The 25,387-nt window shown below is 38.0% G+C and overlaps 1 protein-coding gene across 21 annotated transcripts in view; it reads right to left on the bottom strand.

The window, feature by feature from the left end:
* NRG1 (neuregulin 1) overlaps nucleotides 1-25,387 on the bottom strand; it is a 224,826-nt gene that overhangs the window by 21,155 nt on the left and 178,284 nt on the right. For 13 of the 21 annotated variants that reach the window (XM_058720225.1, XM_058720228.1, XM_058720229.1 and 10 more), the window contains 2 exons: nucleotides 13,335-13,464; nucleotides 392-450 (listed from right to left, as the gene is read on the bottom strand). In XM_058720225.1, coding sequence (XP_058576208.1) covers nucleotides 392-450; nucleotides 13,335-13,464 — 189 coding nt within the window. Of the gene's footprint in view, nucleotides 1-391; nucleotides 451-1,055; nucleotides 1,124-13,334; nucleotides 13,465-25,387 lie in introns of those variants that run through there. The other 8 variants (XM_058720227.1, XM_058720235.1, XM_058720222.1 and 5 more) reach the window with 5 other exon arrangements.

Here is a 25,387-nt window from a genome sequence, read left to right as displayed (position 1 = left end):
TCCTTTGCAGGACGCTGCCATTTTATAAAGAAGATGGACTGTTTAGCAGAATGATTTTATTTTATCAATAACAGTGAGACTTTTAAATGCTTTTATTATAATTGCACTGTGTGATATTGGCTATCATTTTGTATCACATTATTCAGTATCCATTTCAGAAGCATCCGGAGCCTCACACACCTATTAGTATCTCAGAGCCCACTAGTCACGAACAGAGGAAGTAATACAATCGCTCGTGTTAATGTTCTCATGCGACAGGCAGAGGCAGTCAATGTTAGACCTGGTAAAACACATCTATGTCTAGGTGAAATCTGAGGGGAGATGCAACAAGAAAGCGGCAGCGACTGAGCATGCTCCTACTCAGGCAGAGACAGAAAGGGAGTGGACGTACTGTAGAAGCTGGCCATTACGTAGTTTTGGCAGCGATCACCAGTAAACTCATTTGGGCACCTGAGAGAAGAAACAAAAAACAATGGTAGAAAAAACAGAGAAAAAGAGAAGAGGTGAATATATGCTAGAAAGAAGCTCCTTCAGTGTCATTTGACTGAACTTGGCGAGTTCACCCTCAGGAACTGAGTCTTTGTCCTAACCATGGTTTTCAGACTCTGGCATTTCCCTCGAAGGATTAAAAATCTGCACAAAATGGGGTCCTAGGGTTTGTATGGCAGAAAGGAAGATAGCAGCATTTGAAGTGACTGCTTTCTTTCAGAGGGACTCGCTGAAAATCGCATCTGATGTTTTCTTTATCTCCGTTTTCCACGGGACATCTTTGGTCCACAGTGCCGGAAAGAAATGGTTTTTGGTTGGCCTGCCTGCCATGGTCACCAGAATCCCTGGCCATCCGGACTGGTCATGCTAATTTACCTCTATGATCTTTGGGGCCCAAGCTGAGAGACAGTGAAACAAACTCACACTGAATGAGTTGATGCCCTGAGTGGCTAAACCATCGTTAGGACAAAAGGAATCAGTTACAACTGAACTGTAAAAGCACCAAGTGGTAGTAATTGTTGCTGTAGTTTGGGGGAGAAAGCAAATTTCAGATTATTTTAACATACTTTCTTGGTTTTGGACTTTCATGGGCACATTCTCAGTACATCTTGCTCCAGTGAATCCAGGTTGGCACCTAGAGGGCAAAAATGTGATAAGCAATAGAACGCTAAAGACACTGAATTTTCAGACTGGCAATTTTCCTCCTATGGAATATGGAGATTCCTACAATGACCTGGTGGCTGAACAACATAAAGAAAAGGAAAAGAACACATTTAGAAAACTATGTTCCATGGAAACTGCGGGGTACATATTTTTGTTGTTGTTTGCTTCAGTCTTCATAAGAACATTTAATGATAAATGAAATTTAACTCCCAGGGAGGTTGACAAGTTACATAGGGCTGGCAAGGCCTGTGTAGCTAAGTCACTTTCCCTCTGGCATTTCCTTATCTGCCACGGAGTAAGGACTCCTATCTTGTTAAAACACTGGTTTTGATAAGGTCTTACGTAGTTCCATCCATAATCTTTTATTATTTAAAGGATCCTGAGCTTTTCCCTTTATAGACACTCAATTTTGTGCTTTCACAGGTACTTTTATGTTGTAAGTTCAATCATCAAACTACAATAGAAGTCAAGCGCTTACACACTCCAGTGATTACTGACCAGAAAAACTATATGCCCTATTTTTTTTAAAGGTATGACAAATTAGGTCTCCTTTTTAATACTGAAAGACAGAAAGAAGCAGACATTTATTAGCACAAACTTCACTTCATCCAGTGATCCCCAAAGACAAATACATTTTTAAAATTCAAAGGGTGGTTCTACTATAGTACTTAATAGGTGTCATTTCGCATCTAAGGTGAAACTATTTTTAAACTGCATCAAATTTTCGTTTTACTCACATACATTCACCTATCCAAATTCTAGAATCTTGATATAATAAATATCGTTTGTAAGGTCATGCAGTGGGGATGTGCCTAAATATGGAAGTCCTTTCTAGTTGCTGTTTTCGTTGCTATTATACCAGTAATGAAAGCATTTCATATTGGATCCATTTTACCCAGTAACATGCTCTAGTCAAGAGGGCCATCAAAAGGTTCTAGGAAGCAAATAAGCTTATACATGCTCAACACCCACAGTCATGGTTACTATCCATAGTTCATCTATACCATAACCATCATGCAAAGCCCCTAATAAAATGTAGTTGTGACAGCACATACCTCAGGATTTACACATGACCTGCCCTTTCTTCTCCATAGTAAATAAGAATAAATATTATCTTTTTGGCATCAAAGCAATGTGAATAAAACCATCCATTTTTACAAATATAAGGATATTTTTCGCATTCCTCTTAAAACCAAATTCCATGCCAAAAAAGTGTTATCAAGTGATTTGGTATATCTAATTCTATTTCATGAAGAATGGCCTGCAAGATAAAATACTAAAGTTCTGGTATGAGTTCTGGTAATGAGTTCTTGTGTAAACTTAAATATAATTATGATCACTGGTATTATCAATAAACTTAACAATGAATATCTTATACTGATACAGCCCTTTTAACTCTTCAAAACACTTTATACACACACACACACACACACACACACACATACATATATATAAAATTTGAACAAATTCTATCTATATAATTGAATTGGTTTCTTTGGTTAGAATATTTTTGCAGCAGTGAATAGAGGAAGATCTACCTAGAGAAATACAGAAATAAGAATGATAGCCTGTGAAGCTGGGTCATTTTTTCATAAAGATGTCACATGCTTCAATAAGAATGTCTTCACAGATATATAAGGAAAATACATGGAAACCTATTTTTCATATAATGTATTTAACATAATGACTTCTGAAATATACAGGATTTTTGTTTGTGTATTTGTTTCTGAACAAGGACTAAAATTCACATGGACATAGCCTACGATTAAGCAGGTACTCCAGAATTAAGGGCATATTCTACAATGACCATTTTATCTTACCTGTTTGCATTATTGATAACAATTATAATTCTCTTATTGATCACACAGTAATCCACTTGTTTCATACAATGAACATGGTATAAGACATGTGAACACTGTATGCATGTGTGTGTGTGTGTGTGTGTGTGTGTGTGTGTATTGGGGGATAGAGGTGCAGAAGGGAGAGAACGATTTGAGGTAAGCAGTGCATTGATTTAAGTAAGGATCATAAAATGAACATATAGTTGAAGAATCATGAGTCGCTTAAGAAAAGGAATGCATTTATAGAAAATTGTCACTTATGCATCTTGGATGCCAGTTTGGGGATGAGAAGGCACAGGACAAGGAGGCGATGCAGATCAAAAATCTTATCCAATCAATTTTCTAATTAGTACGAACTTCTAAGGTGATGTTTCCTAGGGAATTGGCCTATGGCATGGTGGTTTATCTCTATCATAAAATGACATGGCTAGTTGGTACACTAACACTAGATATGGTTAAAATATGCCAATGTTTTTTGGAACTATCAGCTGTATCTGCACCAGGACTATTCTTGTGGTAATGTTTATCCTCAGATACATTTTCTTGGGGTGAAACATTATTATTCAAAGTGTGGCTCATGGACGAATGGCACCAGCATCTCCTGGGATCTCGTTAGTAGAAATGCAGAATTCCAGGCCCCCAGTTTATAACTGCTAACTAAGAATCTGCGTTTTTAACAAGATCCCCAAGAGATCTGCAGGTACACTAACGTTCAAGATGTCAGAGACCCTGACCTTGGAAAACGGAGACTAAGCCCGTCTATCCTGGCACCACAGTATCTTGCTGCCTCGATGTGGGCAGCCCATTTGACTTCATGGGGCCACAGGGATAAGATGAAGGGATTTGACTAAGCGGTTCTCAACGGTTCCTTTCACCACAAAGGTTCTGGAAATCAGTGCTCATCCTAACACATGGAACCACTGTGTGGAAACTGAGCATTTCTTCTGAATGTGTTACCAATCATGGAGGAGGACTCAAGGACTTTTAGAAAACATTTTTGATACAATGGATTTTAAGACAATCATGGAGGTAAAACAAACTGCAAATACCTATTCCTAAGCAATTTAAGTGTTCAGCAACAACTGTTATTATGGAACTTTTGGGGACCTCTAGAGTTGTTGCCACAACAAATTGAAAGAAGCAGAAACAGATTTTGCCTATGCAACACTGCAGACCGCATTGACTGTGGAGAGAAAGCATATGCAAATGGAAGCTCATCTGATCGATAAGCTCTGATTAAATTCTATGGAATTACTTCTAAAAGAATAGGGAGACTGTCTGGCTTCTGACATGTTTCTAAATTAGCACTGTACATTAAGCATCCAATCTATCACTTTCTTTGGAGATAAGAGTATGGTAAATTTAATCTCATTTTGGACAATATGCTTTGGCACGAGTCTGGGCAAATTCCAAGAATTTTGTCTCTTAGGACAATCTGTTTGAATAATAATCAAGCCTCTATTGTAGCTTCTATATATTGTTTTAGTATGTGCTCTTTACATGAGCAATGATCTTTGTTTTACATTTGTTCTTAATGCGATGAAAATTCGCAGATCGTTTTGTCCGAACTTAGGTATCCCCTCTCCCAACTGACCCTTCCCTGACCTCCACCTCTCCATCTCCCACTTCCCTGCCCTGGCTGAGGAGTCTGTCTTTGCCTCTCACACTGCACCCTGTCCTGATCTCTTTCACAGCCCTCACGTGTCTGGGTTGGAATTCTCTGTGGTGAGGACAGTGACCATATTTTGATCGTTCTGAATCTCTAATTAAAAAAAAAATTTTTTTTTTAAACATTCATTTTTGAGAGACAGACAGAGAGACAGAGCACGAGCAGGGGATGGGCAGAGAGAGAGGGAGACACAGAATCCGAAGCAGGCTCCAGGCTCTGAGCTGTCAGTACAGAGTCCGAAGTGGGGCTTGAACTCATGGGCTGTGAGATCATGGCCTGAGCTGAAGTCCGACGCTCAACCGACTGAGCCACCCAGGCGCCCCACTGTATCTCTAATTTTAACACAGTGTCTGCCTTGTAAAAAGCTCTCATAAAATGTTTGTTAAACTGAGCCCAAGATAGTATTGGACGGCAGAGTCCAATAATGAACTGTATCAAAGAGACTTTCATATAGTCAATTGATTTGTCAGGTATAGGTCAATATTGAACTTCTGGCTTTTATTTGTATAGTTTATGACAGACTCTCCTCTGTAAACTCCTACATAATTTCTTCTTAATAGCAGCTCCCAGTGCTGCCCTCACGGGCTCGCTTCCCTAAATAGAAACCTTCAACATTGTGTTTGGAATTGGAAAGGGCTCTGTAACTCTTTAAATACAGATGTGCTACATGTCAAATTTAAATACTGTTGCTGAAATACCAGTTTACTTGGATTGAATAAAGTAGTACAATCTAGTGACCAAGACTTGCACATAGCATTGGTAATAACCTTAGTTCTTTTCTAGTAATAACCTTAGTACTTGGTGACTATCCTGATATGCTTACTATGTAATCAATAATACATTAATGTATTTTGAGAATCAATTTAGTGCTTGGTGTAGTTTTTATATTCTAATTGGATATTTCCCTTTTTTTTTGGTGGAGGCACTAGGCATATTCAAAGATATTACATACCCCCAAGAAACTTCTGGTTATTTAGCATTTGCTAATTTAATAAACCATTATAAATGGTTTTACGGTTTTATCAATTGATGGCCAAATTTTAAACCATCCTTAGACATCATTTATTCCTTGGTTTCATTAATTTTCATCAGGTCCTCCTTAATCTGGCAGCAAAAGGGAAACAAGGTCTACACCTGATATTTCCTCATTCCTCGTCATCACAATGATATATTTGGACAATTTTAAAATACCTTGCCTCAAAAAGAGGAGTCCCTACTGTCTTTTTGCTCTACCTCAATACTAGTGGTATTTCCTTCATATTGTATAACCTCTGGAATAATTTCTTTGGTGTTTAATGTTTACAAATATCAAGTAGTGGAAATGCCCACAAATAACATCTTAAGGAATATCAGTGAGTTTAAGTGTTAGATATTAGGCCTTTTGCTCTCATTCCATGTAAGCTAGAGTTAGTGGTGTATACACTAGCTCAAACAGTGCTTGTCTGTTTTTCTAGAGTGTCACGTTGCAAGTGCTGACTTTTCCAACCCTTCCCCTGCTCGGCATTCTGGCTAGAACTCGCCCACTCACTGCTGGAGTATCTGTGTTGTGGATTATTCTTTCCCAAATGTGTTGTTACTGTTGGTGTGTATTTTCCCGAGACGAACCTCATTCTTTTATCTATCTTTGAGAGAGATTTCTTGAGATTTGTATATGCTTTTCTAATTTGTGTTTCACCCTTTTTATGGCATCATCTGCAAAAGATGTGTATTTTCTCAAGGGAATGCCTTCTTCAACGTCATTAAAGAAAACATCAAATATAAAAGGTTCCCACAACATTTCCTTCAGATCCAACCCTATATACCTCCCCAATACTGTGAAGCTAGTCTGAATCACCCTTTTTCCTTTTTTTAAATTTATTATTATGATCTGTGGACTTGTTCTCAATCCAGGAGATAATAGGATACATATAGTGGCCACATTGGATTCATGGGTAAATATTGAGGAAACCAAAAACCGAAGTTGTCCTGGGTCTCCAGTGATGTTTTTCAATGTCTAAGACATACAATCCCAATAATGAGGGTGGCAGTGTTTATGAATTAACCTGTCCCTGTTTGAACCTTCGTGCCCTTCCCAAAGCTCTGTTTGCACAGCTTGTTCTGAAATGCTCATCTGTAGACTAAAATTCTCACCACTGTTTACTCTACATGATGTATCTTTGTAAGTTTGGGGTCAAACAATTTAATCGGATATGGGTTCAATCTACATCCCATGCATCTCCATGTCACTGTCACACGATGACATACTGAGTGCTACTTTGTGGTTTGGTCTTCCTCTCTGGAGGATGTCTTCCCCTGTCTTGTCAAAGAGCCTGGAGATTCAGAACTTTACAGTTCTATCTACACTGCGAGCCTCATTTTATAATGAAACAGCTAAATATCCACTTTTTACTTAAATAATTCGATAAAAATGTTTCAAAATTGTGTTTTGCTTTAAATAGACCGTTTGGTGCATATTTTTTTCCCAGACTCTCTGACAAGTTGGGGTCCCCCATTAGACATTTCATTAGCTCCCTAAATATCCATCACAGCACTTGGCACACCTACAATTTATAATTAAATTAATTACTTGAAATATGTTTGCTACTCTCGACAGCCTAATAGACTCCATGCAGAAACCAGCATGGTTTTGTTCAGTACTTTCTACTGAGAATAAGCACAGAGCCTGCCTCATAGAAGGAGATCAATAAATCTTTAGGGCTGCCTACCTGATTTTAGGAGAAAAAAGCATGCAAACTATTAAGAAGACATTGTCATTGCCCCTGATTTTAGGTAAAACTACACCTCAATTGTTTTCTATGAGGACAAAAGGACTTCCTTCAATCTACCTTAGAGAGTGAAAGCCAAAAATGAGTTAATAAACCCCTAGTTAAGCCGGATTCTCAATGCATGGCAAACATAGAAGAAATAGAAGACATGGTCATCTGAAGAGCTGATCACGGGTCTGAGCCACAAGAGTTGCACTCACTGTCTCATAAACGCTTTTCCATCTGTTAAGCCTGTCATCTCTTAAGAACAGATGTGCTACAGGCAAGGGTCACACCCACTCTGAAGAATGAACTCTTCCAGGGCTAGAAAAAGAGTGCAGTTAGCAGTCTATTCTTATGGACTGGAGGCTCTAACCCAATACATATTCCTTTTTTTCTATTCCAAATTTCTCCTTCTACAGCCATGATAATGAAGCCACAGGACACAACCATGAATCTGAGCCATCATTCCCTTATTTAATTATGTTAACCCAGCTACCAGAAAGTGTCAGAAGTATAATCATCATCATTTTATGCCAGGATTTTATAAAACTTGAACCTCAGCTAGTGTCTCTGGCTTTCTCTCCCAATCTAACCTAGTCCCCAAATGTCTCTAGCCTGTGTCTTAGTCTGTCTTCCCTAAATATCTGCTATGTTTACTGTATCACTCTCCTGCTCCAGATGTTACTAATACTCCCTATTAGGTATCACAATGTCCAAGGTCACCTACCTGGCCTTCAGAGCTCTTGAACTGGCCCTCATGTCTAAGTTTTGTTTGGTCTGTTTTGCTTCCCACAATGGAGCTGCTGGTCTAGATATTCACGTCACTGTGTCTCACAGAAACTATTGTTGCAGCCTCAATGCCTGCCTGGTATATGGAAAAGACTCCATAAATGATGGCAATGTTTATAAAGCCTTCTCCAAGTCATTCCGGTCTTTTCTTTTTCTTTCTTTCGATTTTCATTACATGATAATCAGCATTGCACCACTTGGGATATATTGACTCTAATTGATTTACTATTTTAGCTACTTCATTTTCCTAAACAGACTAAGTTTCCAGGGACCAGAGACCATGCCTTCCATTTTCTCTGTGTTTTCAAAAATGCCTGGTATAGATAAATAGAAAGCTGTTCTACAAACAAAAGTTTAATATTTCATTGTTGAGTATAATTTATTATAACATATTTGCTGTGTCTTTATCTCCTACAGTTGCATATTTTTATAGGCCCTTATATATACTGCACAGTTTCATAAAAATGACTCAAAATCGTAAGTTCATGTTTGAAGGCAACTCGCATCTTCCTTGTTTTGTTTTGTTTCCTTGTTTTTGTTTTTTGTGTTTGTGGAGAAGGAAGATAATGGTCAGCGATATTACTTGATCTGTCAAATGCAAAGTTATAAAGCTAGCCGGGAGCCCCACCAAACCAAGGAAAACTGCTAATGTTAAATAAAATGAAGAAATCGGGTTTTTCAAACATCCTAGCATGTAGTCTATTAAGACAGGTGTATATATTTTTCTGATGTCTACAGAGAAAATGTAATACTACCATTTACTTTTTATTATAAGGGGAAAAAAATCTTGCTTCCCCAGAGTTAGAAATACTTTAGCAGAAATGAATTCATTTAATTTCATGCACTCCCTGGAAAGAAATTTGGAGAACATATTAACTCCATATTACACATAAAGATATCGTCCAGAGAGTTGAAGGGAAAGGGATCAAGACTGTTCACCAAAATTGGTGGTTAAGACTCTAATCCCCTCATGAGAAAGCCACATCTGTCCGTGGGACAACATAATGGGTTTATAAATACGATCTGGTATAAAATCATGTTTAGATTAAAAAAAAAAATCACATCAACATCTTCCAAAATCGTTCTTTACTAAAAATGTTCAGAAGAACTGATATATAAGAACAAGGAGACAAACAAAGAGGCAAATCTGGATGTTATTTCAAATTGTCTTATTTCTTTGAACCATGTGATTACATAGGGCATCAGATGGTGAAAGATGGAATGATTCGTTTCTTTCTTGTCTTTATGAGGTCTGGAATAGTAACTATTTTTTCCCTGGGATAAATTTTAAATTACTATGGAGAGAAGGGCAATATAAAAGATGAGAGCCACTGCAGAAATTCCCACATGGTCCTTAGGGGGATGTCCAAGTAACCAGCAAACCTCTCCTCAGAGAAGTGTTTAACTGTTACATGGTTAATCCATTTGGAACACCTTATTCAAAATGGAGACACAAAAGAGACCCGCTGTACAGTTTTCTACTTCAACTCCCAAGAAGACAACCACGGATTAGGTGACCAGAGAGACTACTTGGAAACTTCCATGCCTGTGGTTGTTTCTGAATCATGAGATAAAGTTGATTTTCAATGATGTGGCTCATGCTTCAGCAATGTTTTGCTTTAAACAGATGGACCATATGGAAACTATGAACTAGCTTCGTACACAGGACCATGATGAGCCAATGAAGCATTTTTATGTTTTCTGTCTCTATTCAAGTGGCCTAGTGAACAGTATACTATCGAAAGACATGGTATATTATGTGTCTTCGTTTCAGTTCTGAGTAGTGCTTACTTTTTATGTTAAAGACGTTTTCAATACAACGATCAAAAAAAAAAAACAAAAAACAAAAAACAAAAACAACAAATCTTTCATTTAATGAAAAAGGCCTGAAATATTTTAGATGTTAAATATACTCCAATTCTTCCCTCAAGGTACCAGCTTGCTTTTGATGCATCAGTAAAGACACGGTCCAAAAAGGGGTAAACAGTTAAGAATTCATCGATGTCAAAGATCTTCTTTCCAACAAGATCCAGTGATAAGCTTTTTAAGACTTTTCTGAAAGATTACAATTACTCCCCCCCCCACCAAAAAAAAAAAAAAAAACAATAAAATTATGATACCAATTTGCTGAGAAGTGGAAGACACGCATAACTCACTAGACAATTAGCCTGGAGGATAGAGAGTTTTCATTCATGGCTTGCTGCTTTAATAATTATTAGAGGAATAACACACATTTCACTTCAAGATTTAAAAAATATACAGTAATTTTTTTTTTCCTGGATTGGGCTTAACATTTAATGAAAAACCGGTGGGTGAAAAAAATTACAGTTGTTGGCACAATACCAAAATGGAACAAATGAACAGCACTTATGTGATTGCATGTTTTGTGTAGGACGTGGGAGGGCTGCAGAATAGCTGAAATTAATATGTGGAAAATAACTGCACTGGTTCCTTGGAGGTATTCAGAAACTATCATATGCACTCACTCAGCTTGTAAATCTTTGCAAAGGCTATGATGAAAAGTGATCGTGTTTCATTATTATAATTAAAACACAGTGGTCTCAGATGCTTTTCTTAAGAAGTAATTGTCTGAGACATAGATAATATGAGTATAGTTGTTTAAAAAGAAGGAGAATTTAAGGAACTATAATTTTATGCTATTTTTCAAGGAGATTTATTAAAACATAATTAGGTTGTTTGCACTTAGGATGGAATAACTAAGTTTCCCCATATAATAAATGAACCTCCTATTTTACAGATTATAATTCTCAGCGTCAGTTTGGGGTTTTTTTTCGATCACAGAAAACCTTGTAGGAAATTATAAGATTTATGCATCCCAATTCAGTACGGTAACTATGGGGGTGCCATATTTGTGCTGTTTCACAGCAGGTCAGCAAACCAAGGATCACAATTAACCAACTTTTATTCTTTGCTACAGGTATGTAGGTTTGAATATACTGGTGATCAGAAAGTGAATCTCTAAAATTATTTTTAAAACAACAAACATTGATAGTCATATGAAGCAATCTGGACCCGGACAAAATAGTTTTCTACATACTCTTTCATTCTTACCTGGCTTTAAAATTTTGAAAAGGTTTTTTTTACCTGTTAGTTGTGTCTTAGCTAATGGCTATTACCTATCTCTATGAAAGAGATGTTTAGCAATTGAGATCAGAATCCCATTTTTGTGATTCTTAGTCTTTTATTCACTCTAAAAGCCTATATTTAATTTTATAAGTTGTCTGTCCTCGCTGGTAAAATCAGCTATACAACTACCCAAACTTGTTTTCTCTTGGAACCACTTCTTCTCTTTTACAAGAACTTAAAAACCAAAAAACAAAAAACACAAGAGCTTTGAGGGCAGGAGCACAGTTCTAGGAGATATTTGAACTTAGTACTTCAGGTCCCATGAGACACCCTACATGTACAGCCCGTGTCTAGAACAGCACAGGGAGCAGCAAAACATTTCCCACAAAATGGCATCTTTGTTTGATGTTATGATTTTAAAAGGTGTGTCTTTTTTTTTTAAATGTTTTATTTATTTTTGAGAGAGAGAGAGAGAGAGAGAGAGAGAGAGACAGAGTGTGAGCAAGGGAGAGGCAGAGAGACAAGGAGACACAGACTCTGAAGCAGGCTCCAGGCTCTGAGCTGTCAGCACAGAGCCCAACGCGGGGCTCGAATCCAAAAACTGTGAGATCGTGACCTGAGCCGAAGTTGGTCACTCAACCGACTGAGCCACCCAGGCATCCCTAAAAGGTGTGTCTTTTAAGATGTGCTTTGTTACTTATAAAAATTAAAGGTTTTCTTAGAACCATCATCACATAAATATTTGTATGCTACTTGTATGACATAAAGGGGACATGGCCTTCTTAATTATTTCTTGTGCCTCTTTTTTAATTTTGCTAATTGCTCCTTCTATTAGCTCAGCTGTCTCTCTGACAAACTTGTTCTTCTTTGTCAACATTCAAGTCACAAGCTCATATGCTGGAGCACGAGATCATTTTTATGCAAAATAAATATGCGTCTCTCATCATTTCAATGGGACAGGACACATTTTTTCCCACATCAAACTATATGAGTCCACGTCCCACATACAGCCTAAATATCAAGAGTAGACTTGGGGTGCCTGGGTGACTCAGTCGGTTAAGCGTCTGACTTAGGCTCAGGTCATGATCTTACCATCAGTGAGTTCGAGCCCCGTGTCAGGCTCTGTGCTGACAGCTCAGAGCCTGGAGCCTGTTTCCGATTCTGTCTCCCTCTCTCTGCCCCTCCTCAGCTCATGTTTTGTCTGTCTCTCTCTCTCTCAAAAAGAAAATAAAAACATTAAAAAAAAAAAAAAAGAGTAGACTTAAAATGTACTGTACAGTAAACATGGGTTTTAAGGAGACCTACTAATTTTAACTATAGGATTTAAATATTTAATGTACTGCTAATATCATTGTTTCATTCTGCCTGTTGAGAGAGAATAACTGTCATTCTTCTTAATGGTGCATCACATTCTTCAGGTCATTGGAAGGAGCACCATTCTAAATTTATCTACACACAAGGGCAGCATGAAAGAACTCTGCCTTCTATACACAGTGATGCTACACACACTAAATGCATTTCCAAACACATGTAATTTTTTTTCCCATTAGTGAGATCAAGCTAAATTCCATTTTTAAAGTAGTTATAAAACAACAAGCTAATGCCAAGTGTAACAGATGTGTAAGTAGTGAATCTTTTCCCCTTCTTCTTTTAGCTGTCCTATTCATTTTGCAGGTGATCACTGGGGTCAAAAGGAACATGGTCTTACAGCTTAATTCATACACTGGATGGAGAAGGTGGTTTCAAAAGTTATTGGCCTCTATGATATTTGCACATCTCTTCTAGGTAACAGTGAGGAGAACCACGAGGAAAGCAACTTTATAAATATAAAGGCACAAAGAAAATTGAAAAAAAGCAAACAACAATTCTGGATGTAACACAAGAGATGACAAATGGTGTGAACTTTTCAAAAACGCTCTACAAAATAAAACAGCATTATTCAACAAAACACAACAAAATTGGGAAAAGAAACAACAAGACATGAGACATGGAGTTGTCTGAAAGCAGTCATTACGGACATAAGCCACACAGAGGATTTCTCGTTCTTACTTGCACAAGTATCTTGAGGGGTTTGAAAGGTCTTTCACCATGAAGCACTCGCCTCCATTCACACAGAAAGTTTTCTCCTTCTCTGCACACTTTACAAGATGGCTTGTTCCGGTTGTTGACGTAGATGTAGCTGGATAGAAGATAAAGAAGGGGAAGGTTTACATGTGTCTTTCCCTCTTCTAAACAGCCTTTACTCTTAAATTCTCTTAAAAGGAAGAGTTCGCAGAAAGTGTGACGGACGTCACTTTCAGGTTTAACAAACGACAGCAAAAAAGAAAGGTACTTTCTGGGTGTAATTAAATGGAATAGAATTATCAAAGGGTAACTGCAGTTAATTAATTTAATTAGAATGAAATAGAAAAAAATGCTTAACATTTTTTATAACCAATATTTTATCTTCTAAGGAAGTCGGAAGAGAGAAGACCTATCACAAATAAAATATATTTTCCAGGAAGGCTCAAAGGTAATGATATAAAGTCATGTCAGGGCAACTGATGTTCAGTATCATTTTTGAATGGCATCTACTTATTTAATTTGGAAATTACATTTTATATGCATATTGACCTTATAGTTTTTAGATACATGTATCAAAGAAGAATACAAGGTGGCTTATTTGTTTCTAATAAAAAAATTATATGTTATTAGTTGTATGTGTATTAACATACAGATTAGGAGTCACTCTATTCAAAGTTTCCGTTCCACTCAGAAGAAGACTGTTGAATGTCTGCCGCCATACTTTTAAGGAAATGGAAAGACAGTCTAGTATTACTGCAAAGGACAATAATGGCACTACAAAATGTATCCATTTTGAGTCAGGAGTAGACACCGTAGTCTTAATTTTGGTTTACAGCTGTGGTAAGCTTGATATCCACCTGTCAAGCTTCAGTTATGTGAAAGCGATGTGAAAATGATGCCACCACCATTCAGCATATGGATTAAATGAAGCCCAAGCTCTTGGTCCTCAGATTCAAGAGCATTTAGTACCAGAACTTCTCCCCACTCACACCATCAGGAACACTACATGCAGTGCTCAGTCTCAACCCCAAACAGTCTAATTTACATAATGTTCATGACTGACATTATCAGGGTGACAAGCAGAAGCATTATGGTAAGCCAACAAAGATCCTATTGACTCTTCCAGGAAAAAGAAAAAATATATATGCATCTTTAGACAAAATTTTTTCCTTGTCTACTGACTCATTCTCAGTGATTCTTTGACTTCCTTATCACTTTCCATTTTATCATTTGCATGTGAAACTCAGATGCCCTTATTTGCTTTTGTTTGACTTCTCATGTATTAGTTTTCCACTTTCTTTGATTTTTCTTCTTCATTTCCATTGTAAGTCCCCATTTTGCTTCGTTTTGGTTTTGACTTCTCCAATTCTGATTTTTACTCTATCTGATAGAAATACTCAACGTCTGATTATTCAGTTTCCAAATCATGCAAGGCCTTTGTTCCCCTGCATCCTCCCATCTAGGGCATGTTTTTGGACCTTTTCTCTACTGTCAGCATGGTTTTTAGGAGTAAACAGCAAAGAACAGTCAGATTTGGCCTTTGGAGACAGATCTGGTTCAAATCCCATGTCGTACTAGTTTTGTGTCCTTGAGCAAGTCACTTAGCCACCCAGAATGCAATTTTCCCATTTTGAAAACAATGGTAATGGCACTCTTACAGGATTGTCATAGGGATCCTAAATAACCTCGGTAGAGGAATTGGCATAGCACGGGCACACAATGAGTAACAGCAGGTATTATTACTGGGTAAGTAGGGAAGGTGTTTATCAATCAGATGAGCATCTCACCAGTGGAAATCTGGGGATTTCAAACATCCATGGTACTCTTGGATCATTATTATGGATAATTAAGAACTGCGTCAATTTTTTAATTCCTCCAACAAAAAGGCCTTTCAAAATGCATTTCAAGGTATCCTTCACCAAACAAAAGGAACCAAGGAGAATGATTTTACCCTGTATTATCAGCTATACTCTCACATCTTTGTCAGGTAGAGGGGGATGTAACTGGCATCATTTCGTCTAGTAAAGTCATAGAGTAGACAACGTTTCTATACATCACATAATTTTAATCTAACACGATATCTTCAAGTGAACAACTGTTTGCTTGCATGCGACGTATTAATATTTCCATCCATGGCAATTACTTTTAAAAGCTACAAGGAGGAAATTTGCCTTAAATGCTAAAGGTTTTGTGCTTAAGACTTTCAACTGCTGACAGGATACTGTGGGATGACAAATTGGGCCTGGTTTCCTTGCTGCCCCAGGTGACAGTACTCAATGGACCACCTGCAGTCTGCTGTCACCAGTCATTCCCACCGAGAAATTCTGAGCCTCCAGCTGATCCGCGTGGTCCCTGACAGGTTGCTAAGGATTACCCCTCACCCAAGCACCAGGCTCTTGAGGCTTTTATTAACAACAACTAACACATCATAGCCCCCCAAGAGCAGACACTCCATATTAATTAGAAAACTAACAATAAAGATGAGCAGTGACATAAGCAAGAGACAGATACCTCGTACATATTCCTTGGAATTTAATTAATTAATAAGATTAATAAATGTATGTTAAAATCAGAAATAACACCCTTTTTGTTTTTTCAAAAATATTTCCCCTGTGAAACGATTGTCCCACAGCACCAAGTTATGACACATTCATTTGAAAAATTCTTAGGTCATTACTTGAAGCTGGGATATTTGACGGTTAAATAATTCTGGGAGAAAACGAAGTAGCAACTAGCTTATATGATCATGGATTATTATGTTTAGCACTTCTATCCTTTAGCCGAAGCAGGAACAAAAATGATCATGGAATTGTAAAGCAGTAATTAACTCCTGGGTGATGCTAAGTGTCAGCCGACTGGGTACAGCTGTTCTGAACCAACAGCCAAACACAGGAATAAGATGTAATTGTCAGAAGAATCTGGGATGGAGATGGTGATATATGAACCCTGCACATTTTTGCCAGGTTTCCTTCCATTCTTCTTAGTTCAATACAGTGCACAGCCAGTCTTAAGCAGATCGATAAATTCTGCAGCGATATCCTTTCTCCTTGGCTCACATACGCTGTATTGCTAAGTCAGTTTCCATTTAGTAATTCTGCCAGAAATTAATGCAACAAAGGAGGTTCTTAAACCTAGCTATGGAAACGACCTTCTTTCTGGGGGAGCTGGGAGGACTGTATCAGAGGTTAAGCTAAAAGTTTTGCAGATAGAATGTGTTTTGGTATAAAAAAGAAGACCCTCATAGTTCCTGCTGGAAGTAAATGAAGGTACATCTCACCTATTCGGTACTCAATAAACCCTGCCTCTACTTGTTACTATGAGCCCTGGGTGTTCTATGCGAGTGATGAGTCACTGAATTCTACTCCTGAAACCAATATTGCGCTGTGTGTTAACTAACAAGAACTGAAATAAAAAGTTGGGAAAAAAAAGAAAAAAAAATCCTGCCTCTCACCACTTTGTGACTAGTTTGTTGTAACTGGGAGTTTATCACAATGAACCGCAATTAGGAACACTGCAAAATATGCATCTACTACTTTTATGCTTGCCGTTTATATGAACACTTTATCCCAAACACACTTTGCTTGGGATGTTAGCAACTGCAATACTATAAGGAAGAAAGTATAAATAAAGCAGTAACTTGTTACCAGAGAATGTACTTTGGAGTGCTTCACTCTTGACCTGGTCTCCCCTGGCCTATAGGTCAGGACTAATGACCATCCCCAGGGAGGCTGGACAGTTCTCAGACTTAGCCAAGGATTTGCGGACTAAGATCACCATTTACAGACTCCTCAAATCCTGCCCCTCATAATAGGGCTCCCTTTTTTCTAGCCTGCCTTCCTTCTTCCCTTCTTTCCTCATTTCCTTTCCCCTCTCTCTTTCTTCCTTTCTCCCCACTCCTTCCCTTCCTTCCTTCCCTCCCTTCCTCCCTCCCTCCCTTCCTTTCTTCCTTCCTTCCTCTCTCCTTCCTACTTTTCTTCCTTCATCCCTTCTACAATTCTTTAATGATTGTCTATTATGCACAAGACATAGAGATAACAACTAGAATTACTGGGGTTAAAAACTGTAAGATTGTTGGGGCGCCTGGGTGGCGCAGTCGGTTAAGCGTCCGACTTCAGCCAGGTCACGATCTCGCGGTCCGTGAGTTCGAGCCCCGCGTCAGGCTCTGGGCTGATGGCTCGGAGCCTGGAGCCTGTTTCCGATTCTGTGTCTCCCTCTCTCTCTGCCCCTCCCCCGTTCATGCTCTGTCTCTCTCTGTCCCAAAAATAAATAAAAAACGTTGAAAAAAAAAATTAAAAAAAAAAAAAAACTGTAAGATTGTGAACAATTCTCCCTAAAAGGATACCTTTATGGAGAAAATGAAACGAAATGAACACTGGCGTTAGCTGAGAAGAATCAGATCCCAGGCTCAATTTTACCAATTACTAGCTGTGTGACTCTCGTCTAGCTAACCTGCCTCAGTAAACTCAGCTGTAAAATGTGCTATCACAGGACTGTTGGGAAGTGTGATAAAGTACTTTGTCAGCTGCCACGCTGCATGCAAATCTATGATACTGTTAATATCTATGTGGAAAAACAAAAAGTCCAGACTCAGGATATATAATCAAGCCTCAAATGTTCTTAGTAAATTATTCTTGTACAAAATATGAAGAGAGATTGTCTAATTTGCAGAGGCAACCATTGCATAATTGTAAGGCATTAAGTAAATATCAATAATCTACTGTAACTGTATCATAACTGCTTATTAATAACTTATAACCACCAAATTTGCCCATAAATTAAGTTGAAGAACAATTTGAGCTAAAAGAAAACCATCTTAAATGTATGATTATTTTCAACTTTTAAGACTCTTAAAATTCTTTAATATTTCTGACCCAACTTCCAAGTTACTGAATTAAATGTACTTATGATATTGTTATTATAACAGTTTAAAGTTATAAAATATAAAAGAAATAGTGTGATGATCATTGTATGTAGGACATGATATAAACTGTTTATAACTTCACATTTTGGAAATCACACATTATTGCACAGTTTTATAAATACACAATAAAAATTTGAGGACTAATTAAGTGTTCTCTATTCATCACTAAATATTTTCCCACAGAATCACACAGTATTTCCTGTAGAACGTCAGGCTCTTTTTGCTCAAGGCAGGCTGAAAAGAAAATAATGCTGGAAAGGATGGCTTACTTTCTTGCTTGTTTTATGTGGTGTTTTCCTTATCAGTGAAGTAGACAGCACCAACAGACCAGGGCCATTACACAAATGCAAATTGCTGATAAGAAGCCACTCTATTCTTCTTTGACAATTAGCAGGGATTAGGGAGATGTAGGGTTTACCCCAAGGAGCAATCATTTAGACCCTGTCTTCCCTGAGTGAATGAATCCTTATTAGCAGATTTTAGGACAATTCTGAATTGTCCTAAAAACTTTACTTGCGGAAAATTAAACTAAATAATTCTATGCAGTTTCCTCAATGAAATACACAAATTTTAACAATTTTTAAATTCTAATATGAAACTGTCAATCACTACATTACAGGTTTGTTTTTCTTTTCTTCTTTTTTTTTATTTTTATTTTTATTTATTTATTTATTTATTTTTAATTTTTTTTTCAACGTTTTTTATTTATTTTTGGGACAGAGAGAGACAGAGCATGAACGGGGGAGGGGCAGAGAGAGAGGGAGACACAGAATCAGAAACAGGCTCCAGGCTCCGAGCCATCAGCCCAGAGCCTGACGCGGGGCTCGAACTCACGGAACGCGAGATCGTGACCTGGCTGAAGTCGGACGCTTAACCGACTGCGCCACCCAGGCGCCCCATCTTTTTTTTTTTTTTTTTTTTTTTTTTTTTTTTTAAAGAAAACCTTACCTGTGATATCTTCATTGGCTCTGAATTTAGAAATCTGCATGCTTTTTGTGCTCTGTGAACTCCCAGTTTTTTAAAAAAAAATCCTGAAAATTATTATTCTTGCTCGGAATACAGCTCCTTGCAATTAAGTGCTAGAAGCACTTCAAAGTCCCACTAGGGGAAAAAAGCTTACGTGGGGCTCCTGAAAATGAAGTTCTGGAACAGAAGAGGAGCAGGAAAAGCTGTGCTACCTAATACAGCTTCTGCAGATGACAAGGGAATGAAGGGAGAGTCACTGGTTTTCCAAAGGAAAAGAGGAGAGCCAGACTCAGAACTACTGAAGCACCGTCATTCTGGGTTGGCATGTTTTTCTGGGTAGTCATTCAATCCTTTGCTGAATGGCAAATAAATTCTTGAAAAGGAAAAAATGACAAGAGGAGATAAAAAAAACAAAAAACAAAAAAACAAAAAAACCCACCCTGTACTGGCTTGGAGGTTCCCAGAGCCAATACAGTGATTTAAAGTAGCGAACCACGTCCTTGGCCTCTCCTCTACCGAACTCTGCTAAAGAAACAAAAATGGAAGCCAGAGAAGGAGCATCATGAGACCATAAATGAACCCAGAACTTTCTACAGTAGAAGTAGGGCATCTCACTTTATGGACCTGGGAACTTAGCTGATAAGCTAGAAGTACTTAGAGGTTCACAGACTACCCATAAGGTTAAGAGTTTGTCCAAGGAACAAGTTGATGCCAAGGGACAATGGAGATTAATTGTTATAAATGATGAACTTGGGCTTTGATATCATTTAAACACACAAAGAATGGTGGACAAGAAAGAACTTTATCATATCTTATATAATTTATCCCATATTTAAAAAGAGGGTACAAATCAAATCAAAAGAATGGTTCTGTGGTCTTGAATAAAATACCTATAACAAAGAGTTCAGAGGTGGACAGGGGAAGGCTACCCAAGGTCACACAAGTGAATTAGGAAATGCTTCCTTTCTGTTTTGTTAAATGCATACTGAGGCCTAAGTAGGTTAATAAGATTGCCTTTAATTCCTCTCTGTCTTATAAGCTCTCTGAGCAGACCCTAATATTATTTCTTCCTTCTTCAGCAGAATGAAAAGTGACCTTTGGGTGTTTCTCTTCATAAAACAAAATTATAATTTTTGTTGTAACACTGATCTCATTTGTAGCTAAACAGAAAGCAGATTCTAAGTTCCCAGCAGTTGCTGAGCAAATGATTTGGTGTCATGAGATAGTGTTATCCTTAGAAAAATAAAATTGTCAAGAAAGGTTATTTTCAAACATACAAGTTGCTATCTTTTTTTCCTTTTTTCTGACAGTGCCTTTCACTCATGACACAATGTAATCACAGGCTACTACTTCTTAGAGCAACATCTCAATGACAAATGCTTTATAGGATGTCATAGATTTTTCTAAAGAAGAGGGAGGGTGAGTCTCTTCCCACAGTGGATCATTGGCTGGTTGGAGTTACAAGGGAGCTACATTTTCTTCCTTACAAAGCCAACAATAATCTCTCCTTAGCTAACAAGTCAACTCCAGAAATATATTTTCTACTAATCACTCATGGTTTTATAGGAGATTTCCATAGCTGGGAGTTGACAAAGCTTTGAACTGTCCCTTGAACGTTTTTCCATCAATACCTATTCTAAAGGAGTAAAATCCATGTAGCCTGCAAAGCAAATATCAGCAGTCCATCTGACTGGCTTAATTTGATACATCTATAGATCTCCTCAGGCTAAATGCAGAAGGCACACATTCTTAACTGTACTCTGCATTTTCTACCAGTATCAATTTGGTTGGGAGAAGGTCGTGTCAATATAGAAAATGTTAACCTGTCAATTTTAAAATTAATCAAAGTTTTGAGCGCCAACAAAACAAATCAGAACAAAGAGGACTGATCAAGGATTCGGTTATTCAGTAAGCTGCTGAAATTACCATGTGACATTTAATGACATAGGTTAATTTATTCATCAACTAAAATACATTTAGAAATGAAAGTAGATGAAAGGTCAGAAGATAGAAACTAGGAGGCAAGTTCATTATCATATTCAACAATTAAAAAAATCATGGCATATCAGAAAATAAAACCCATATGGTCATTGCAATAGATACTGAATCAACATTTGATGAGATTAACAATCAATTTCTATAGAACTATCAAATATTCTTATTCCCCAAATCAGACCTGAATTTAATCAGTCATCCACATACAGTTACTAATTTGCAGGAAGTACACAGGTCAGAGGAACACATTAAAAGAAACCATGGCATGCAATTAGCAAAACCCAGACCATGGAGAACTCCACAGGGCAAATAACCCAGTTTCTTCCAAGCTAAACTAAAGGAGCAAAAAGAGACAAAGACAGCTAGAATTAGAGGCAGACCAATAAGGTGAAAGAAAAGAAAAATCTAAAATACAGACACACTTAAAAGAGAGTTAAGAGACATACAAACCACTCACCATGCGTGACACTTAAGTGGATCCTGATTCAAACAGTTATAAATGTCTGATATCGAATCAGGAAATCTGATCACTGATTAGATAATTAATATTTCTACAGGGTTATCATTAATTGGTATGTGTCAAATATACTGTGGTTATGTTTAAAAACAGTCCTTCTCTCTTACAGATGCATACTGAAATATTTATATATTAAATGATAACATGTCTGGAATTTGCTTTGAAAAATTTTTTTTTTTCAACGTTTTTTATTTATTTCTGGGACAGAGAGAGACAGAGCATGAACGGGGGAGGGGCAGAGAGAGAGGGAGACACAGAATCGGAAACAGGCTCCAGGCTCCGAGCCATCGGCCCAGAGCCTGACGCGGGGCTCAAACTCACGGACCGCGAGATCGTGACCTGGCTGAAGTCGGACGCTTAACCGACTGCGCCACCCAGGTGCCCCTGGAATTTGCTTTGAAATGATAACAGGAAGAAAAGTGACTGGGAGCAAAATGAAACAAACCTGATAACTGATGAAGCAGATGATGGCTACATGGAGATTCATTACACTATTCCTTGTATTTTCATGTTTAGCGTATGTTTACATGTTATGTGTTTAAAGATACATATATATGTTTAAAATTAAAAATGCAAAAAAATATCAATTTCAGTCTTTTCGATATATGTCTTCATAAAGCAGAATTGGTATGGTACTCTATATCATCTACAAATATCTACTTTTTTTTTAAAGTCTATTATATATTTTGAGAGAGTGTGTGTGCACATGAGCAGGGGAGGGGCAGAGAGAGATGGGGGAGAGAGAGAATCCCAAGGAGGCTCTGCACTGCCAGCTCGGAGCCTGAAGCTGGGCTCAAACTCACGAACTGCAAGATCATGACCTGAGCCGATATTAAGAGTTGGACACTTAACTGATCCAGGCACCCCGACAAGTGTCTACTTTTTGCAAGCAACTTAAATCATACTAAATGCTGACACTCTAGGAAAGCTTTCCATTAATGTAAAGTACAAGCTAAGTTCGTTGACTACCAATGCTGTAATTTAACTTTGCTCTGAAAGTTCTAACCAATGCAATAAGCCAGGAATAAAAAAATTGTAGTATAACTGGAGGACATGAGAAAGTGAAATAATCATTATTCGATAGTCATTGGTAAAGTAAAAAAAGTTGTAGCCAAGAATATAGGACTGATGCGTTTCTAATCTGACCATACCATATGTCTGTTAATATGAAAGAACCCATTAAGAATAGGGAGTATAACAGCTGGCCTAAAATTATGTTACACAGGGGCGCCTGGGTGGCTCAGTCGGTTAAGGTCTGACTTTGGCTCAGGTCATGATCTCCTGGTTCATGAGTTCAAGCCCCACATTGGGCTCTGCACTGACAGCTCGGAGCCTGAAGCCTGCTTCGGAGTCTGTCTCCCTCTCTTTCTGCCTCTCCCCAGCTCTCTCTCTCTCTCTCAAAATTAAATAAACATCAAAAAATTAAAAAAAAAATTGTATGTTACACAGATGCACAAGGCAGTAAGGTTCCTCAAAGTTATGGAAGCACCTTCACGATGGGAACGGATTCCTGACAAAAGTTTTAAGTAATCTAAACTTTCAGTTAAAGGAGCCTCCACAAGAGTATAAAAAGAAGATGGGGTCTGGGCCATGCAGACATAACCTTCTGAGTGTTTCAGGTTTGAGCCAGGCCCTTGCGATGAGTGGCTCTGGAACACAAGAAGCCTGGATAATCCCTTAGGTGGCACCTGTGCAGCCTTAAATTCCCGACTGCACATTGCTACATACCATTTAGCCAAATCACAGCTTTTGCATCATGACTGTAAACATAAATCGCCAGATTCTGTTTCTATAAGCACCACGGTTTCCTCACTGGGGTTAAAAGGGTGCTGCACATAAAAGAATTAAGCAGTGAACGCATGTTTGAATGTATGAATCTTGCTCTGTAACACCTGGCTAATTTCAGTGGATATATTTTCCCAGAATTCCCAGGGGCACCTTGTTCCCAGGTTGGTGATCAGATTAGCAAAACACCCCTCTCTGTAACATGATGTGTTCAACTGTGTAGCTGCAGTGTTTAGGTTCCCAGCACAAATTCTACATAACCAAATAACATACGGAAATCTTAACAATTTTCAATAGTGTTATTGTCATTCATACATGACCAATCTGAAGAGGAATAAAACATTTCCAAAAACACATAACTTGAAATACTTCACCTCAAGAAACCTTTCTGTCCTGAGTCCAAAAGGACTGGCTGGTCCCATAACAGTTCATAGCAGGTCTTGTTTTTCTAAAGAGCATATATTTTTTAGGTTACAGATGGGAGCAGTGAAAGAGCTAATATTACAGGCAAATTTTATGCCTTTATACAAACTGGGCAAAATGATAAATTAACCCTGACTCCATTGTGAACTAAAGAGGCTTTCCTGAAAGCCTCGGAAGTTTTTTGTTTTGTTTTTAATTTCTGGGCCTCTACCCTCCAATGTAACAGGTGCCTGTTTTTCTACTGCGGGCATTGATTGTTGTTGTTCAATGGAAAGGAAATAGGTGCACACATTGAACTCTTTTTCCAAGGTACATGATATCTCTAAAAACCAGAGCAAAATCATCTTGTCTACCTGCTGTATTCACATACACACACATACACACACATATGACTTTAGATATACATACATACATATATATATGTACATATATATATGTATGTATGTGTGTGTATATGTTATATGTGCGTATGTATACATCATTTGGAAAAACTCAGTGGAACTCATCCTGCCTATAGTGAAACCGACAAGGGCATTGTTGAAGCACATCATTAAAAAAAGGTAGAGTCCTATCTAGGCCTGCTTGGCTATTTCCCTGTACTGCCAGAAACAGGGAATTTTAAGAAGGTCCATCCATAGCATCTTAGTTATAATTTATTAGTTTTTCTTGGTGGTGATATCTGTATATATGGCCTAATAAAACACCTCCATATCCTGCAGCTATAATAATTCAGAATGGCTTAGGTCTTCCCCCTTTTAAATCATAAACCATTTTTGTAGATGCTGCAGGTATGTGACTAATATAGATTGTTGTTCTTTCCATCTGTTACTAAGGTGCTTCATACCCCAACACTGCTTAGGAAAACAGCTTAAAGCAGGGAATCATGGCTGTTCCGTGTAGCGGCTGTTCCGTGTAGCAGCTCTAAGGGAACCACAGCTCTACAAAACCGCCTAAAACCCCACGCGGGCAAACCCAGATCCTAAAGCAGGTCCACTTTGCCAATTTAATCCCTCACATCCGCACACAATTCCTGGAAAGGAGTCAAATGTCTTCAGTGAGATTTGTCACTTACCCAAAAGCTTTCAAGAAGTCCAACACTTAGCAATGCCAAACAGTATGTCTAGTGGGAATCTGCATTGCTAGTTCTGCTCAAACAGGCATTGCTAATATCTAGTGAGTATCGAATTTTCCAGTTCAGTAACGACAGAATCCAGGGACTACCATAATGAGGAGACATGTGCAGGGTTAGTTATGCTTCCGAACCTCACCGAGGGAGAGCTAACAGATGACAGGCAACTTCTGGTTATATTTCTAAGCACAAAACGAAGCCCTAACAGGCAAAAGAGATCTTGTAAATGAGAAGAAACCACACCTCTGACCTTGTTCTGTTATAAAGTTCTGTTTTACTCATGTCTTTCTCCTTAAGAAATC

The sequence above is a fragment of the Neofelis nebulosa genome, chromosome 3 (assembly GCF_028018385.1).
Source record: "Neofelis nebulosa isolate mNeoNeb1 chromosome 3, mNeoNeb1.pri, whole genome shotgun sequence".
Lineage (NCBI taxonomy): Eukaryota > Metazoa > Chordata > Mammalia > Carnivora > Felidae > Neofelis > Neofelis nebulosa.
Note: the sequence above shows the minus strand (reverse complement) of the source record. Positions and strands in the feature narration are given on the sequence as shown.